Raw genomic sequence first — 19,474 nt, forward strand, 5'->3', positions numbered from 1 at the left:
CTGTTCTGGTTGTCTCCATGGAGATGTTCTGGCAAAAAAAATAGGCCTGGTAGCGCCCCTTGCTTGTCTCTATGGTGACAACTTTAGTGCCATGCTGGGGAATATTCCAGGCAAAGCATCACAAAACATTATTCACAGCAGTAGTCTTTTGTGTACTTGTAAGAGATATCTGTGTCTTAATGGAAAGAGCTTTTTCTGTGTCATCATTACAAGATGAGGTACAGCTTTTTGCTTTATAGCACACTTAAAACATAACCAAGACACTGTAAAGTACAAGTTGATCAATCATCTGATCAGTGAAAAACAATCCTAGAACTCTTTTGTTTTGCTGAGTCCACTTTAACTATATTTGTGAATGCACATCTCTGACTCGGATTCATTAAATGGATGCTGCTGTTCTTTGTGCAACAACACACAGTAATATCTCTCTGGGTCTGAAGACGAGAGCACTGTTCAAAGAAACCTTTTGTTGATCTCAGGGCCACTGCCCCCATTTTTCCTTTTGGTTTTATTTTTTAGATAGTGTACGATCTTGTGTAGTTTTTTGTCTGCATAGGCTGCTGTCCCTCCACTCACTGCCTATGATTCATTGTAAAACTAACTTGTCCTTTATATCTCCACCATTTTGGTTCTTTTCAGTTCAGTAGTTTTCATGGCACTTCTTTTATCTTATTTATTTTTCCAGTATAAATCACATTTAACCTACACTAGATGAATGGCTCTGGGTAAATATCGGTGTACAGTTTTAAGACAGATGCACTTTTATCATTTGCTGTCCTCTGATTGGGGATGAATGAAGTGCGTCATGTAAAAGGCCATGACCCAGAAATGAATCTATGGAATTAGGGCATGTATATCCCATAATATACATATACATAAGCTCTTCCACATGCACTTCATGGACTTATTGTTTAAAGTATGTTTAGAGGTCTTCATATTGTAATCAGTCAGTGATATTGTTGCTCCATTATCCTAAGGCTCTCAAGACAAATGGGGCATTTTTTTTGTTGTAAGTGGTGGTTGTGCTCTTGTCTGTTGTTGAGGCTTCTGACCAAACGGTTTAACAGATACACAATGTTGATCATTAAAATGGGTTGTTGTAAAAACAACAGTAATTGCTGTGCTTGGGTGGCAGAGAAGTGACTAGCCTGTCAAACATTTGGTCTGACAAATGAAATATGGCATAAAATAACAGCCTCTCTGCTGCGAGTAGTTTTAAGCATGCTGGGTGTAAATATCAAGTGCGATGCCACTCACTGCTAGTGGTGTAAGCCAAAAATGTTCTTAATGCTGCATTTTTCTATCTCTATATAAAATGCCAGTCAGTTGATTTTGGCCCTGATAGTACCGTTGTGCCAGATATAGTGTCACTACATCCTGCAGAAAAGATGGCTGTTAACACATCTTTCGTGCTCTGCTGGTCTGGCCGGTGTTCCCTGTCAGCAGCAGACAACAACATGGCAAACAAACGTCCACATGCTCCCCGTCTCGCCCAGTCACCTCTGCTAACTGACATGAGTGGATGTCTCCTAAGTTCATTAGCGCTACGAGCTAATAATCTCCCATTGCTAATTACAAGTCAATTACTTCTGCAAGTGTCTGTCATTGCCTTACCAGTCCAATTATTATCAGCCACCAACAGTGATGCTGCCTGCTGTATTGAACTAGGTCTAGTTGTAGCAAGCATTATTTAAAGAAAAAAGGCCTTTACCAGCACACACTGGAGTGCACTGGTTATAAAGACTGGCTTTGTTATAAAGGTAATGTAGTGTTTGTGTCAGCAGAAGGCAGATTAACAGCTGTGCTGTTCCTCTACAACAGTGAAACAGGAGTTTTAATTACCCAGCAGTAGCCTCTTGGGAACTGTAGTTTTGGTCTCCTTTTATCTTATTTTTGCTAATGTATTTACACTGAGGCCTTGCTTTTTCATGTATGAGTGCTCAGCAGCTCTTTTAAGTAGTGCATATCATTTAGAGGCCAGTATGGCAGCCTTTAAATGGCAACTAACATGTAATGCATTTTTTCTTTTTATACTTAAACTGCCTCATGGGTAGCCATAGTTTGCTTACAGCTATTGCAGATTCCCAGTATAGTTAATAGTGCAGCTGTCCCATTCGCAGTAATTGTGCTAATGGGGGTTGAAATCATCAATGAAGATAAAATGGCACACTGAGAAGCGTTAGTACAAATGAGGCTGCATGTGTGTAATCCATACAGGAAATCAGGAAGCGACTCACACACACAAAGTGTGCCTCCGGGGATGGCTTGTTTCATCTATCAAAGTGCGCCGCTGCTGTTTGGTGCACATTCTCTGGCTCAGGAGATGTAGTCTTGTGCCTCCACACTGCTAAGCCACTGGTTCGGACACTGATGATACGCCTCTTGGGAATCTTGTGTTTCTCTTCAGTAGGTTCACTGTAACAAAATGAGGCCTCGTGGGCAAACAGGCTTTATCATGTCAGTGCTGTTGTGGCTTCCAGAAGAAAGCACCCTTACTGTCCCCTAACATATACACTTGCTTTTGTTCCTTAACATTTTAAAAACAAATACAGATCTGTGGATAATGTTTCTGTAGCCATCACTGTGGCCAGTAAACTTGTAAATGTGTCATCCTGGAAAGGCTTTTAGCGTAACCGGACCACCAATCGAGCGCCTTTCAGCCCACTGCCCTCTCTGTTCAACCCCACTGCCTGTCACGGCCCATCAGGAGCCTCACAGCGCCCGGCACCATAGGGCACACACACATGGACCTACGCACGCACACACATTTAGCATCTGAATTTCATGGGGATACGACAGCATGACTGCTCCCCACCAGTGGCTCAATACCTAATTTACAAGTAGAGTTAGGGATGGGCTTTTTTACTGGACATATTCTGCCACTCTGCAACGGACCACAGGCATGCACATTAATCTTAGCAAAGCATTGACCCCACTGCTCCCAATAGTGCATTAGTCTTTACAACATATCAAACTAAATCTTTAAGAACAAAGCAGGAGAGATTAGCATAGGTTGTAATTGTGAATATTAAATTTACATTTGTCTTACAAATGTTTTTTTGCTCTGCTCCTCTGAGGGTATGTAGCATGCTCAGAGCCTACATTAGCTGAATGTCTTTGAACATGACCTAGGTGCTGTGCCATGGACCCCTGCTGCTGGCTTTGTCATCCCACATTCTCACAGGCTCCTAATCTCCTTTGACAGGCACGCTGTAGGGACCAATGTGCAACATGGTGCAATCCCAGTAAAACCAGTGCACGCAGCAGCTTTGACATCGCTTTAAGAGATATTTTTACAGTCAGTGAGAGAACGTTGCATGTAGTAGAAGCTAGGGCTGTGTAAATAATGAAAATGGTAATTTCTAATCATTGATATGGTCTTTTTAATCTGCTGACATTGGGAAAGAAATTTTATCTTTTATGGCAATAATTAAAAGTTTGTCTTTTCAGGAAATTAATATAGAAAACCAATTTATCTGTTTTCAAGACTAAGTGAATTTGAATCAAACATTTATGATCGATCAATAAACCTTGAACCACAAATAAATTCAACCGTCTTGTTGCTCTGTGTTGGTTTCATAGATTTTTGATGAATTTGTTTTAAACTAACAGAATACAGCCTTTATCTCTATGTTCAGCAGGAGCTACAAATGATAATTCCTTATGCATTTTTCTTATACTCAAGTCCAAAAGAGCAGACCCAGTGCTTTGATTATTCACTTGCTTTTCAGACATGCTCTGTCCAGAATCTGGTTAGCAATGCCGTTTTAGCATGGTGTGAAATCAAAAAGAGGCCGCTCACCTACGCACCAACCGCGCGCAACCTGTCGCAACGCTGTCTTCGGGAGTCCTGTCATAGATCTCACGTTCACACTACCGTCTCCAGAACGCCACCTGGACCTGGGCACGGCTCAGGCCAATGTGTGTGGAGAAAGACGAACAAATGCACACAGCCAGACAGATTCACAACCAGACAGACACACACACAGCCAAAACACCAGAGACACCACCTGTGCTTCAGCTCGCCCAAAAACAAGCTCCATGGAGACAGTGGAGTTTAACAATATTCCTAACTAATAATACTTGATTTGTAGGGAGCATTCTAAAAGTTTGATGATGATGACCAAACCATCTAAAACCTAGATTAGATTACTATCGACCACTTAGCAAAGATATCTACTCTGTCCTGGCCTGTTTCTGCTGAGGCTACATAACAGTGTTTGCAAACAGGGGTATGGGCACACTTGGGGGGTTCTACACAAACACTCATATACACAAAATATGTGTATATAAGTGATTTATTTACCTAGTATCCAAGTTAGGGGCCCTCAGAGGGTGACACAAATCATTGGGGTTACTCGAAACAAAAACGAAATTTAACTTACATAAAGCAGATGAGTGTTGTAACAAGCCGATTGTTAACTCTCAAACAGTTCATACGTTTATGATCCATCTGTCAATTTGAAATTTTAATAGACAAAGTTGATTTACTAAACAGATTTTTGCTGGAACTTTTGTCTTCCCCAAGCACTGTTGCAGCATATTGATTTTGATCATCTTAAACTCTCCAGTCACGATCCTGTAAGTGCGGAAGTCTATCAGAAGTCCAAAATGGCTGAAGAAGTAATCCCTCACACACAGAGCTTTGGGGACAGCACATTCTTTTGGCAGCATTTTAGAGATCCGCCACTGTCATCGGCCACTGCTCACCAAACGTGGCATCTGTCTGGCATATGGGAGCCCTGTAGGGTCATCCAGACATGTCCACGGTCACCCATCGCCTTCTGCCACCAAAACTCCCACTAAACACTGCATTCTCTCTCTAGGCATATTCTCCCCACTTTCATCATGTGCCATTCATCTTTAGCTTTGATTTCGTCAAGTTGGTCTTCGTGTTCTTGTGCATATAAACCCAGTTTAAACTAGCCAAAAGTTTGGAAACATTTTTTCATTTAGTCTTTCATTACCGTTTGTTTTGATCAACGCTTTACACACTTAAGGCTTTCCACTAATGAACCTTGACAAGGCACACTTGTGAAGTGAAAACCATTTCAGGTGCCTGCATCATGAAGCTCACTGATAGGCCAAAGGTTTGCAGCACTGTCAATAAAGGGATCTTTGAAGATTTTGAATCTGAAATATAAAACTGTAAACTTTTTTTTTTTTTTGTATCTTGGTTTAAATGTGATATCTTCAGTTTTTAGCTTCCTCTTATGTGCAACATTTTGAGGACTTTTTCCCATTCAAAAGATAGATTTTTTTAAATTGTTCATCACTATGACAACAGTCATCATTTTTCATCATTCTGAAACCCATGGATATACAATGTAGAAAGTAGTAACTGTAAACAAAACATAGAATGAGGTGTGTCCAAACTTTTGACTGAAAGTGTATTTCTTTAAAATGCTGTATGCAATGTGTAGTGTAGACATACGTCCCTCGCGTGAGAAGAAAGATGACTTCCTTTGACACAACTTTTCTCCAGATGGGGCTTTGCTTCTGTCAAGGCTGTAAATGAGCTATTATGTCTCACTACAGGAGCCCATAGAGAAGCTATAATGGAAGCATCCGGTGTAGGAAAAATGGAGCTGCTCTCTGATTGGCTGTTGGGCTGCGCCACAGCTCATGCGTTAGACAGATTTGGAGACATCCAGGAGGCGCCCCTCTGACCGAAGAACAAGAGGGCTCACCCTGAGAGCTGCAGCATGACGACTCATCATCTGCACATTGTTCTGTAGTGCTCTCAGCCTCTGCACAGCTCTGGGGCTGTGATGCTCAGATGCCAACGCTTTGGAAAGGCTGCAGTTCATACTCAGAAAGAATTTATGTTCTAGTTAGTCGCTTTCACACAAATGTAATTTTTGTCCTTTGTGTTCCCCTGTTGTGAGTTCCACTCGAGGAGATATGACACCTCGCTCCCACATGCCTCTAATTTCTACCTCTAGCTCTCTGAAAGCTGAGAGAAAAAGAAGGCCTCTCACTGCTGCAGGCACTCGGGCTTTCCAATAAAGTCCAAATGGCATCACTGGCCTTTTGTGTGTGTGAAATATTGTCTGCTGGCGTCTCCACATGGTGACATCTGCCTGATGGGACCCACACACCATATTCAAACACCTTCTAAAAAATATCTCCTTTAGCTGGCTGTGATGGATGACTCGTGCAGTTTCATGTGCATTAGTTTGAATAGAGGCTTTACTGTTCCATCTAGCAGCAGCTCTCCTGAGTGTGGTGCCATGTGCAGTGTAGCGATCAAATAAGTGTACCTGCATATGCCGGCACAGCAATTAAACTTCACTGTCCTTTCCAAATGAACAATTTTAACACCTCTCATGCTCAGTTTGGGAACCAGAAGAAGAAATATTAGCAAAGAAAGTCAAGTCTTTACCTTTCAAATAATTGTTAGTATTCACACAAAATGTATCTCTAGAGGTCAGATCATTATTGTCTCTTGTGTTAGAAGAGGTTACAAACAGTGTTTTTAACAGTGAAAACTTGGTCTAGATAACTACCTTCAACCTTTTCTTTCATGGACCACAAAATGTACGAATGAGGAATTACATGAACAAATTATAATTTTTTTGCAAAAACATATAAAAATGTAATTATAATTTTAACCTTAAAACATGTCAACCTGTTGCCACCTTTGTGCACTATATTGTGAACACTCTGATTAGGAGCCAGACTTGAGCTTAGTTGGCGACATGAGGCGGGCAGGCGCTCACTGGTGGAGCACCTCTCCTCTGGAGTGGCTCAAGTGCACTGAAACATACTGTGATGAGGCCCTGACCCCGCTCTACTCTGTACTGTACAGCTCCATAAGCTCCTGCAGTCACAGCCACTCACAGACAGCATGTGTTTTCTTGATCTTGCTGATCTTCAGAGAACACTGTGTTCTGTGCATCTAATGTCACAGGGAGTGTCTGTGTCCTTTACTTAAACTGGAGCTTGGTGGGAAAAAAGTTTTAATATTAATGAAAGCAGCAGGCAAAAGTGATGTCTCTAGGATTGGAACTGGTTCAAAGTCGGCACTGATTTAGCGTGATCGTCTGAAACCGGATATGTGATGTACAGATACGGTATGCTAATCTTTTTTTTTTTCTGCCCCAGGTGACGGAGTACCTGAACAGTCAAGAATCTGCAAAGAGTGCCAGGGTAAGCCACATTTTCCACTATGTCTCTGCTCAGTCTGTAGTATCTCTTCCATCCTTCTTGCACAGCTTTAACATCAGCACATATTCTTTCAACCATTCAACACCACAAGTTTGTTTTATCTTCCCCCTTCCCTCTTCCCTCTTTCTCCTTCTCAAGATGCCACACATTACATTGGCAGTCCACATTGTCCCATATGGACTGCTGCCCACAATCTGTGTGGGTTCATGCTGTGAAAATTTGGGGGTGTGGATGTTCAGCTGGGATGGAGAGGAAGTGAGAGTGCTCATATAACACATACACACATGTACACTTTGTCTTTACAATGAAGAGACAAAGCCAGGTTAGGGAGCATTGACTCTGGAGCCCGCTAACTTTGTCTGGTTGAAATGATGACATTTGGTCTAAGCAGATAATTGAAAATCCTTGCAACGCCATCTGAATAAGTCTACTTAAATTGATTCTATAATGGATATCATGGGGGATTCTTAGTCACTGTTACATAAACCACGAAATGGAAAGGGAACGGAACAATGACGAGCTGAAACCCCAGAGCTCATGGACATGATTGGGTCCTATTTAGTGTCGACACATGTAAGCGTCAACTCTCCAGTCAGAGCGTTACCGCTCACAGGCTGTTTGTGCCATGAGTCAGTCAGATGGACCAGGCTAATCACAGGTATACTGTCTGCTCCCGGTGGCACCGCACAACAACTAGCAAGGGAAAAAACTCAAGTGTGCGAGACGGAAAATGGCAATGCATACACGCCGCTCCATTCATCCTAATAACGAGCGCTAATTACCACAGTCGCTAATTAGCTATGAATCACAGCATTAACAGCTGAGCTGCATGCTTCTGAGTGCCAAAAAGAAGGCTCCCACACAGGCCCTGCTTGTACAATCACACACTGCTCAGATGCTCACTTTCTTTCACATTCAAATCAGCGCCACCTTAGTGGCACACATGGAGCCAAGGGCGCCGTGATGAAAGCGGCATTTAGCAGGAAATGTATGATGGTTTATGAGGCGACGCACTGTGTGAAAGGATGGAATGGGAGAAGTAATAGACTGGGTGGCATTTGAGGCAGTGTGAGCCTGCAGCTTGGATGGGCAAGCACAAAGAGTGCCACTAAATGGAGCCAATCATGCCGTTTAAAGTGAAGCCATATGCCATTTAAAAAATCTGAAAAGGAAGTCATCCATCATCATGATGGACAAAAAATGAACACATCATTGATCTATATTCTCTCATCACTGCCATCTTTGTCATTTGCCATGTTACGTTTGAGCAGACATCCTGTACAATAGGCTCTGTTCTGTGCTCTTTTAATCACTGCTTTCCACTGTACAGTGAGGGATCGTCTCTTTTAACAAAATAATGCTTCTCTGAGAATGACCTGTAAATGTGCGGAGAATATGTCCAAAAGCGTAAAAGGATTATTTTCCAAAAGTAGCTGCAGCCACACAGACTTTATTTTTGTCACTGGTGCATATCTGTGTGATGACCACATTTGCAGACGTTTTGTGAGGAGTGTCTTTTTTTCACGGTCCCATTTTTATGACCCGTAACTATGGACGCGATCATTTGGTATTTTATCTCAATATCTTAAGCAAAGTTTACATTCTAATGTTATGATGAATGTTATCTTTGGCAGTCTCTTGTCTGTCTCTATGCCATAGCAAAAACAGTGTTTGAATTTGTTTCCTTATAATAGACCTTTGCATTCTATTAAAATCTGCTAAATAAAAATAAGCAAATGAAATAAAATGTGGTCCTGTTATTCCTTCACACATTATAGATGCACTATGCAACTTGCAGTTGTAGAGTACAGTGTGCTTGTGTCCATGATGTTGTTGCTTTGCATGGAATGTTCTACAATATAACTTTTAACTTGAAATCATTCAATTATGGGTGCTTGTGTTGCTCCAAATACCTTGAAAAACATGCATTCTTACTATGAGCAGTATCACCTCTCTATATATTTGACTTGTCACTTGGCCTAGTGGCATTGCCTACTTGGAGATGGATAAGTTTAATGTGAAACATCTCATGCAAAGCAAAACTTGTCAGTGGATATAAGTGAGGGAGTTCACCTATACCTGTTGCGTGGCTGATGTGCAGGTCTAAGGCTGCGTTCAGACTGCAGCCTGAAGTGACCCAAATCAGATTTTTTGGCTTCTATGTGACCTGTATCTGATCTTTTAATGACAGTCTGAACGACACAGATCCAGTTTTTTCAAATGCGACCCAGGCCACTTGGATATGTGCTCCTAAAACCGATACATAACCGGCCGTTATCCGTTTTTTCCATTCTTCATTTAAACACAAAATTGAAAACTGAAAAAACGAATCGTTATCCGTTTTTTCATTTTGGTTTTGGAGACAAATAACGAAGAAAACTGTTGTTTTTTCATTTTCTTATTTTTGGTTTTATATTGAAAAACGAATGAACAAATGATACACGGATTTATCATGTACAAGTCGCATTTAATTGGAAATGTGAACGGCCTCGCAAAAACATCGGATTTCACAAAAAAAATCGGAATTGAGCATTAAGCCCTGCAGTCTGAACTTAGTCTTAGTGTGACAGTGATGCTGCAAGAAGAGCTCTGGACTGAATCCTTTGCAGTTGGGCAGCCGCTAATGTCACTTTGTTTTGTATCACAACATTTCTCCAGCTCAAAGGGGCGGCTAGTAGCTCTGTCTAAGGAAGTTTCCTTTTATTGTTCTTCAATAGCATTTATAAAGGGACAACTTCAGCTAGTACTGTTACAAACACTTCTGTTAGAAGGCAAAATGTATGGTAATGTATTCATGGGTTTCTAGCTATGGCAACAGTTCTCCATCACCATGGAAATTAAACTCTTACAATCAAAATATATCTTTTGAATGGGGAAAGGTCAGTTACTGCTACATTAGTCAAAATTGTAATCCTTTTTTATTCAACATATAACTTAAACCAGATGTTTAAAAAGCATGTGGCCTGATAGCTCCTGCTCTTAATTTTAAAGGAGAAATTACAACATTGGATTAGTTGTTTTATGCTCAAAGCTGTAATTTTCTGTAAACTGTGTTATAATTTCAGATTCCATTTGTTTCAGGAGAAAGGCTTGTATATTCATGATGACACAACTTCTGTTCGGGGTCATATTCTTAATTTCTTTATAATCAGGGTGGCTGTAACCAGAACGCAGTTAAAAGCTGCTATGTAATGTACTGCCTATAAACATTTAATGGGCCCTGCCTTATAAATAAAAGCTTGGTTCCACATTAAGAGACTGTAAGACTCAGAGCTTTGCCAAATCTGACATAAAGAGCTGGAGGGTCTCCTCTCATTACTTATATGGAACAACTTCATGAAACCTCTTTTCTAAATGAGATCCACTCTATACATTAGTGATCAAAACATATTTACAGTGTTTGCTAACAATTCAATACAGCTGTATTATTACAACATGAAGTGCTCCTTTAATGTGACACGTTATGAGAAACAATACGGCAGGACACAGGAACACTTGTTTTCCTCTTGGAATTAAACCCTTCAAAATCATGTCCAGAGGTTGTTGTTGCAAATCGCCTTGAAGGAGAGCAGCCAGCACTGAAATGGAGCTGCTTAACATTCACACAGTGTTTGAAAATGGGCTTCCACCTCCCAGATATGTTTTTCAATTAGACATGGAAGCGTTTGTTGTATGCTTTGCCCCTGATAGATGACATGCAGTGGTTTTGGCCTGATTACAGACCCAACCAGACCATAGGCAACAGGATTACTATTCACAAGTCACTATGAGACTTGTGTCCAAAACAAGGGTGACATTGGGCTAGTAGTATAAAGGTGTGGAGTTTTTGCCCATTAATGTTAAATATGAATATGCATATTGCTTATTTTACTTAAATTTAAAATTGTACAGAGTTTACTTTTACTTTCTTTACTTGAGGCGGGTCTACTGCAAATTTACAAATTTACTCATCCTAGAGGCTCTAAAGTGGTTGGAGCTCAGTTTTAATCCAGATCTGTTGCCATTTTGTAAGGATTTTAAATGGTTACAAACAGATCTAGAGTTTTATACACAAAAAAAGACTATTTTACTATTTTAACATAGACTTGCAGAGAATGCCATTCCTAATTCCAGGTGCCAAACAGAAGTCAGGAGCTTCCAAATCAAAGATGGTCGGAGCAATTTATCACTGGTGTTCATGTCCAATTACCAGAGGTGGGATGAGAAATATGCTCTAAGGGCAATTAAGAATCCTGTCTGCGCTGTCAGCTCCGTCATGGGCTGAGCAGACGACTTTGTCTTTGCCACGCACGCCCCGACTATTCATCCTCTCCCCCATTTCCTCTCCTCTTCCTTGGGACATTAGTCACTATGTTTTACCACAGCTGAATACACAGGACTGCCTTAACATTATGACCACTGACAGGAGAGGAGAATAAATGAAATTATACCTTCTTTAAAGCACATGTCATTTGGCAGCAGTTGATGTGCTGGTGGAGGGGTGGTGCATATTGCTTTGTGGGGAATTGTCTACACTATGGCATCAAACTTGTTTATCTTGCTCTTATTAAATTATAGGTGTTTTTTTATAGCTTAAAAAGAGATAATCATGCATACTAGCTGTGAACAGGGTCACCTCTCCACAGATCAGACCTCTAACTTGGCCTGGTGGCAACATCTGCTTGTCTCCATGGAGAAAAATAAGTTTCATAAGTTAATCCCATACAGTCAAGCATTCCAGCTAAGTGTATCATCCCTATAGAGACAAACCAAAAGGGCACAAAAATTCAGTCCTCTTGCTATTCAAAGTAAAAGGAAAATTACGCTGAAAATGCTTAAAATGTGTCTGCTGATTGTGCAGGATGGCCATGTAAGGTGACCACCTGTCCTTTGTTTAGTTGTCCAGCACAGACAATTAGGCCTCCATCCCTCATCCCTCTTACTTGTCCCACTTTTTCATTTTTATATAAAAAAGTGAGATTTATAGAAAACACGATCATATAAGGTGTACCGGCTTTCTGGATTATAAATACTGTAGTGACGGACATGTTTGTAGCTCAGCTTGTCCCACTTTTACTACTATTTGAGTCACCCTATAGCCAGGGATCAGCACACATACCAAACTTTAGGCAGACGTCAGTGCTATGAAATAAGTTCCCATTTTGGAAAGCTTGCGGAATGTCTTCCCCCACTAGTAATCACAATTTCAAAATGCTTATTCTTGTAGTCAATAATAAAGTCAAAAAGGTAAAAGCTCTGTTTATTGTGCATATTGAGCATATTGACTGAAAGGTTTTCATTCCGCACTCTTCTCTCTAATTTTAAGGTATTTCTCTCCTTTAATTTTATGATAATTATTTATGTTTTGATTTGTTTTTATTGTGGTTTTAATGTATTTCTTATTTTGTAAAGCAGTTTGAATTACTTTGTGTATGAAATGTGCTACAGTCCCTGACAAAAGTCTTGTCGCTTATTCATTTTGTAGAAACAAAAGCTTATAACCTGACTTTAAATTAATCGATTGGTTTTAGAAATGTCTCATATGAAAGCTAAAACCCTCCCAAATTATGTTCAATATACTAAAATAAATTTGCTTCACTGAAGAAAGATTGATCATTTAATGAACACAGAAAGGTCAGATTTTGGCAAGACAAAAGTCTTGTCGCCTTGTCATATGATGCACCCAATCCTAGATTACAGCCTCAACTGTGATCAATTACTGATCAATCAATTAGTGGGTATAAAAAGAACTCAGCACACCAGACCTTCACATCAGCTGCAACTTGACCTCTGACAACATGCCTAAGATCCACCCTGAGACCAAAGCGTTAATTATCAAGAGGCTGAAGACCAGATCCACTGCTGAGGTGGTGACACCTTCAATGTGTCTCAGTGTCAAGTACAAAGAATAAGAAAAAGATCTGAAATGACTGGAGATGTTTTTGACAAGCGTTTGTTGATTCGAAAATCCAAGGCCAGCCCCTTTTCCACTGCAGCAGACTCCACCAGGCCTGGTCACCTCAAGTCCCTGTGTCAACCAGAACAGTTTGTAGAATTCTGTCTCGAAATGGCCTCCATGGTCGAATCAGTGCACAGAAACCAGCACTGAACAAAAGGCAATTAAAAAACCGTGTGGCATTTGCCAAGGCCCACAGCCTGCCAAAAGGATGGACACTGGAAAAGTGGCAGAAGGTGGATTTCTCAGATGAATCCTCGGTTGAATTACATCACAGCCGCCGCAAATATTGCAGGAGACCTACCAGAGCCTACATGGATCCAAGATTCACCCAGAAAACAGTTAAGTTTGGTGGCGGAAAAATCATGGTCTGGGGTTCCATCCAGTATGGGGGTGTGCGAGACATTTGCAGGGTGGAAGGCAAATATCAATAACCTAAAATATCAAGACATATTAGCTACCTCTTACATTCCCAACCATAAAAGGGGTCACATTTTGCAGCAGGATGGTGCTCCATCGCATACTTCTATCTCGACATCAAAGTTTCTCAAGGTGAAGAAGATCAAGGTGCTCCAGGACTGGCCAGCCCAGTCACCAGACATGAACATCATTGAGCATGTCTGGGGTAGAATGAAAGAGGAAGCATGGAAGGCAAAACCAAAGAATCTTGATGAACTCTGGGAGGCATGTAAGACGCTTTCTTTGCTATTCCTGATGACTTCAACAAATTGTATGGATCATTGTTGAACCGCATGGATGCAGTCATACAAGATATTAAATATGGATCTCACAGCACCACTACTTAATTCACTGACGTTATGCAACATATTTTTGTATTTGAAGTAAATTATTTGTTCAATTTTCTGTAGGCGACAAAACTTTTGTCTTGCCAAAATCTGACCTTTCTGTGTTCATTAAATGATCAATCTTTCTTCAGTGAAGCAAATTTATTTTAGTATATTGAACATAATTTGGGAGGGTTTTAGCTTTCATATGAGACATTTCTAAAACCAATCGAATAATTTAAAGTCAGGTTATAAGCTTTTGTTTCTACAAAATGAATAAGCGACAAGACTTTTGTCTACAAATAAACATATAGAAAAATGTTTGAGCACTGCAGTGTAATTTCTGTAGAAGGCAGCACTATTGATACAGGCCTGATGGACCTGCCAGGTGACCACGCCTACAGGAAGTAACAACAGCTGATATACGACATGTCACCACCAACACCGGTGACAGTTCTGAAGATGGCTTGCAGCTAGCAGCCGAAACATGTCAACAAGGTAAATACACTTTACTGCATTGTCTTTAAAAAGAACCCAAGAAGTTAAAGTATATAAGAAGGCAAAATGAACATCTTTTGCTTTTGCAGTGACATCACGCTGGGGGAGTTCTACGTGTACCTGTATCTGATGAAATGTTCAGCGGTTACCATGGTGACGCAATGAAAACTCAAGAACAAAACACAAAATTAATTTAAATAACACATTTTCAGGAGCCTGTGATCAACACGAGGGCTCACCGTCCCATTTGAGTGTTTGATTTCAACAAAAATGATGAGAGTGAGTAAAATTTGTCTGACAGCACGAATCAGTTCTCCTGTTGTAGTTCCAACTAAGTTCTGTATGGTCAGATTGTGTTAAAATAGCACAGATTTAAGTTTAATGAAGCCTCAGGCAGAGTAGAGCCTACAGTTAGCAAGAGAATGTTGATGACATCTGCAAAGTATCAATAGCACACAAGTGATTATGATCTGCAAAAAAGGTGGCCATATTGTTTTGGCTGATACATACATCCAGTATTTATCTCTGGGGAATGATTTGAGGAGCTTGACTCGTGAGTGGAGCCTTCTGGTTTCATGTCTTTTGTTTATAAAGCTGTCTTTGCTGAAACAACGCCCAGCAGACGCAGCAGCAGATCACACAAATGCTGACAACAAATAGTTTGCAAGAATGGCTGATTATTTGGTGCTTTTTTACGCAAAGGAGGCGGCCAAATCTCAAACTGTGTCAACAGGAATTAAGCTGTGAAACGCAGCTCTATAGTTTCAGATTTGTCAAAGAACTCACACGTCTACTCATCCATGTCTGCTGTCACTGACTCAAACGCATCTGTTGAAAATCAATGGTTTAAAATGGCACTAAAAGCAACAGTTAGAAAGTGTCTGTATTTTTTCCACATGAACTTGAGGTCTGATTCCCATCATAGAGAAAAATGAAATCTCTCAATAATTCACAAAGCTGAGAAGAAAGAGCGGAAATGCTTTTAAACTGAATCGCAGGTTGGGTTTCACCGGCATGCCCGCCAGATTTATTGTGAAGTGCAGTGTAAGTGAACGCATCACTAGACAAAAACATACCACGGTCTTTTGTTCTCTGTAGTACATGATGTGTCTTTAGGTCTTTATAAAGCAGATCTCTCTTTTAACCCTTGCAAAACGTTAAACCTCAAAACATCCATTCAAAGGACCCATATTACACTATTCTGAGGTATGTTCTAATATTGTTCCCTGATCAAAAACATACCTGGAGTTGTGTTTTGTTTTATCCACACATGTTTAACACACAAATCCTGCATATTTAGGCAGAGTTCTTCTCTCAGACAGAAAACACTATGGGCAATGCTCTAAAATAATGTTCCTTAGTAAAGAATTCATAATAATAATAATAATAATACATAACACTTGTATAGTGCTTTTCTTGACACTTCACACAGTTCAAAGAGACAAAGCACAAAGGAAGAAACAGATAAAAATGAAATGTAGTTATTTGACAGCAGTTTTGAACAGATGAGTTTTTAGGGCTTTTTTGAAGATGAGAAGTGTCTCTAATGTGTTTGGGGAGGAAGATCCAGAGGGTGGGGCAGCAGCAGAGAAGTCCCCCCAGGTCTTATGTTTAGTCCTGGTGGGGAGAGACAGGAGGTTGGCATCAGCTGATTGGAGAGCATGGGTGGGGGTGTGGTGGTGGAGGAGCTCAGAGAGGTAGTCGGGGCCAGGTTATGGAGGGACTTGTACACAATGGTGAGGAGTTTGAATTGGATGCGCTGAGGGATGGGGAGCCAGATCTCTGAAGACAGGAGCTTTGTGTTGACAGAAGGAGGTGTGGGGAGGAGACGGGCAGCAGAGTTTTGAATTTACTGGAGTCTGTTGAAGAGTTTGGAGGGCGAAACGTACAGCAGGCTGTTGCAGTAGTATAAACCTATAATAAACACTAGTCTTTTGTTTATAAGCATTTATAAAGCCACAAACTACCATTTGTAGATGTTTTATAATGTTAATAAGCCAACAACCAAACATGAGTGTGAGCATTAACAAGCTGCTTATTATAAAAAAAAAAATTAAAAAAAAGTTAATATAATTATAATATTTATCAAAAGTTTGTTTTCTGGTGTAACTTAGATTGCTATGGTCCTGCACCTGTTGGGGCAGCAGCAGGAGGGTCTGTTGTCCTCTGCGGTGACTACTGACCACATGACCACCAGATGTGGGACTTTGAGATGGAGGGGAAAGACGAAGAGGAGATCCTTTCTGAATTTGGTAAAACAGTCAATCCTCTGTGAAGCCTTTAATTCCAGTCCTGTGAGAGTCCTGTGCACTAGTGCTGATTCCTCTATTTGTTACAGACTTAACATGTTATGAACCAGCTCAAAATTAGCAACACTGTGTTTGAGGCAAGGCAACTCCTCATGTCTCTTGAAGACATCTCTGAACACTTTCTGGAGGTCACAAACAGTTCTTTATCAAGTCTGTTTGAAATGAATGCACAACTCATTCATGACAGGTAGGTGGTACTGGCAACTACTCAACATGATGCAGGCTTGTTCAGTTGAAGAAGATCCATCGAATATTTCCTCATGATGGGCTGGAGGAGCTCACTCCTGCTAAGCCCCCTGCTCCTGAGAATATCCCAGCGCTCAAGGATGTCCCTGGACTCAAGACCCTCCCAGAATTCAAGCAGATCCCTGGATTTGAGACCCTTCCAGGACTCGAGCAGATCCCCTGTGCTCTCTGTACTCAAGAACCTTCCAGGATTAGTGCAGATCCCTGGACTCAAGACCCTCCCAGGACTCAAGCAGATCTCTGGACTCTACACCCACCCAGGACTTGAGGAGATACCTGGACTCGAGACCCTTCCAGGACTCGAAGCAGATCTCAGCTCTAGAAAAGCTCATTCGCCAATAGAGCTCCCTATACATGAAATAACTTGTGCAACATTTTGGTGTGATGTGTCATCATGTTACATACAAAATATTTTATAGTGGTGTTATTAAATGCAGTCTGAATAATCTCTTTAAATATTGTGTGATGCTGATTCACCACACAACAGGTGGTTCTCCATGAACTCAACAAGACAGAATGATCTTAAATACTCTCTTAGCCCCTACTCTGGGCAAAATAATTTTATCAGGATTTTAAGGTTTTACTAAACAAAATGCATGAATCAGTAATATATTTAACATTAACAAATTAAACAAACAATCTTCTTTATAGCCAATACTTTATAAATAAAAACATAACAAATCACCAAATACTACACAAATTCATGCAGTGGATGTCCATTATGTTATAATTAATGCACCGGCATCACCGACCACTTTTTACAGCTTGACTACTGCTTGTACAAGCCTCTAACATTTTAGTCTTATGCTTGAGTTTGTATCTTGGTGTTCTGGCTGATTTACAGTCCAGAGGAGGTCCCTTGACTTTATCAGATTGTTCTCAATCACAAATAAGCTCTCTGTAAATTGTTCGTAACAAACAGATATTCTTTTGCCATTTTGAAAATAAAACTTTTAGAGGGCACTGTAGTGCTTTCTTTTTAGATTTACATTGTGTCCAGCTCACAAATCTGCTTCCACAAGGTGGAAAAGAGAATTCTGAACTTTGGAGATGTAGACAGACTAATAATAAAGGGATACTAAAACATGGGTGAATGAAACAAAACACAACTCCAGGTTTTGAGGAGGTGACCACATGGACGTTCTAACATGGCTAAAAGATCACAAGAGTCAATCTAGGATCTTTAAAGATGCACTATGTAACTTTCCTTTTTCCACCTGCATATCATCTGTTTTTGCTTTGCCTGGAATATTCCACAATGGTGGTATGGTAACATCATCATCATCATCATCATCATCATCATCATCATCATCATCATCATCATCTTTATTCCGGACTCATGGTCCATTTAAAAAACAGACAAGGACAGTTACAAATCTTGCAATTATTTTGTTACATGTGCTATTATTGCTCAACTAGACCTTGAAGGACATATATTTTTACTGTGAACTGAGATACCTCTACATAGATTAGTCCTGTTTCCATGGGTCTATATTTAATGCCATATTGTGCATCATTCCAGACAAAGTAATTATATCTCCATGGAAACAAGAAGGTGATAGACCCCCCACCAGAAAAAAAACACCTTTAATTAACCCTGATTATAGACAGGAGCGATGTGAGCAGACAAAGTTTGTTTCACTGTGTTTATAAGACTTGTCTATTTGTGCAGATTTATTGCTTATGGTCCCTAATTGCATGCTTTGCCCTAAAAATGAATGTAAGAGTTTCACTTTTTCTTATCTCTTTGTAACACACATTCACATTCTGCCCTCTGTGCTCTGTCTGAGTACCTGCTACAGCCCTGCAGCCAGACCAGCCCTGGCAAACAAGCAGGCCAGGGCCAATTCATTAGCTCTCCACAGCATGACAATCACCCCATCCAAAACAAGATACTCAGCAGATGTGCTATAAATGGTCATTGGTGACCAACTAAAATCATTCATGGCATTATTTTTTGTCACATTTTACAGAAAGAGTGGGTCCCATGAGCTCCAAAGGCTCTGCTGGGAAGGGCATCTGCTTTGTAGGTATTGGAGGTCAGAGCGAACCTTTAATGTAACCAACATAAAAAGACTTGTGCTTCAAAAGCAGAACAAAGCTCAGATTCAGTTTCTGTAATGCAGTGGTAGACTTACACTCTCATTCTTGTTAGATCTAGATTTTGACACACACACAATTTATAGCCCACAGAATTGCTCGTCTCCATGGAGATGCTATTACTTTGCTGCATGCCTGAAGTCTTTTACAGTATGGCATCCAAGTTATCTAACTCGCACGTATTCAATTAAACCTGTTTTATTGCTCGGAAATACATTGAAAACATGCTTTCTTACTGTGAGAGGGCTTGTCTCTTCACAGATCTGACCTATAATTTGGCCCGGTGTCTTGTTTGTCTCCAAGGAACATTGCGGGAAACGCAATAACATCTCCATGGAGACAAGTGAAGAAGACACCTCCAAAAGAATTACATAGTGAATTATCACAATTGAGTGCTGTTTTTTTAAAAAGTGCATTGCGCAACTTTTCTG

At 40.5% G+C, this 19,474-nt stretch overlaps 1 protein-coding gene across 1 annotated transcript in view; it reads left to right on the plus strand.

The window, feature by feature from the left end:
- snd1 (staphylococcal nuclease and tudor domain containing 1) overlaps positions 1-7,458 on the plus strand; it is an 87,584-nt gene extending 80,126 nt beyond the window's left edge. Inside the window, exon 14 of the mRNA XM_055154061.1 lies at positions 7,108-7,458. Coding sequence (XP_055010036.1) covers positions 7,108-7,443 — 336 coding nt within the window. The 3' untranslated portion in view covers positions 7,444-7,458. The remainder of the gene's footprint in view (positions 1-7,107) is intronic.
- The last annotated feature ends 12,016 nt before the right edge of the window (positions 7,459-19,474 follow it).

Source organism: Boleophthalmus pectinirostris, unplaced genomic scaffold (assembly GCF_026225935.1).
Source record: "Boleophthalmus pectinirostris isolate CB_2022bp ecotype Guang Dong unplaced genomic scaffold, ASM2622593v1 HiC_scaffold_18, whole genome shotgun sequence".
Classification (NCBI taxonomy): Eukaryota; Metazoa; Chordata; class Actinopteri; order Gobiiformes; family Gobiidae; genus Boleophthalmus; species Boleophthalmus pectinirostris.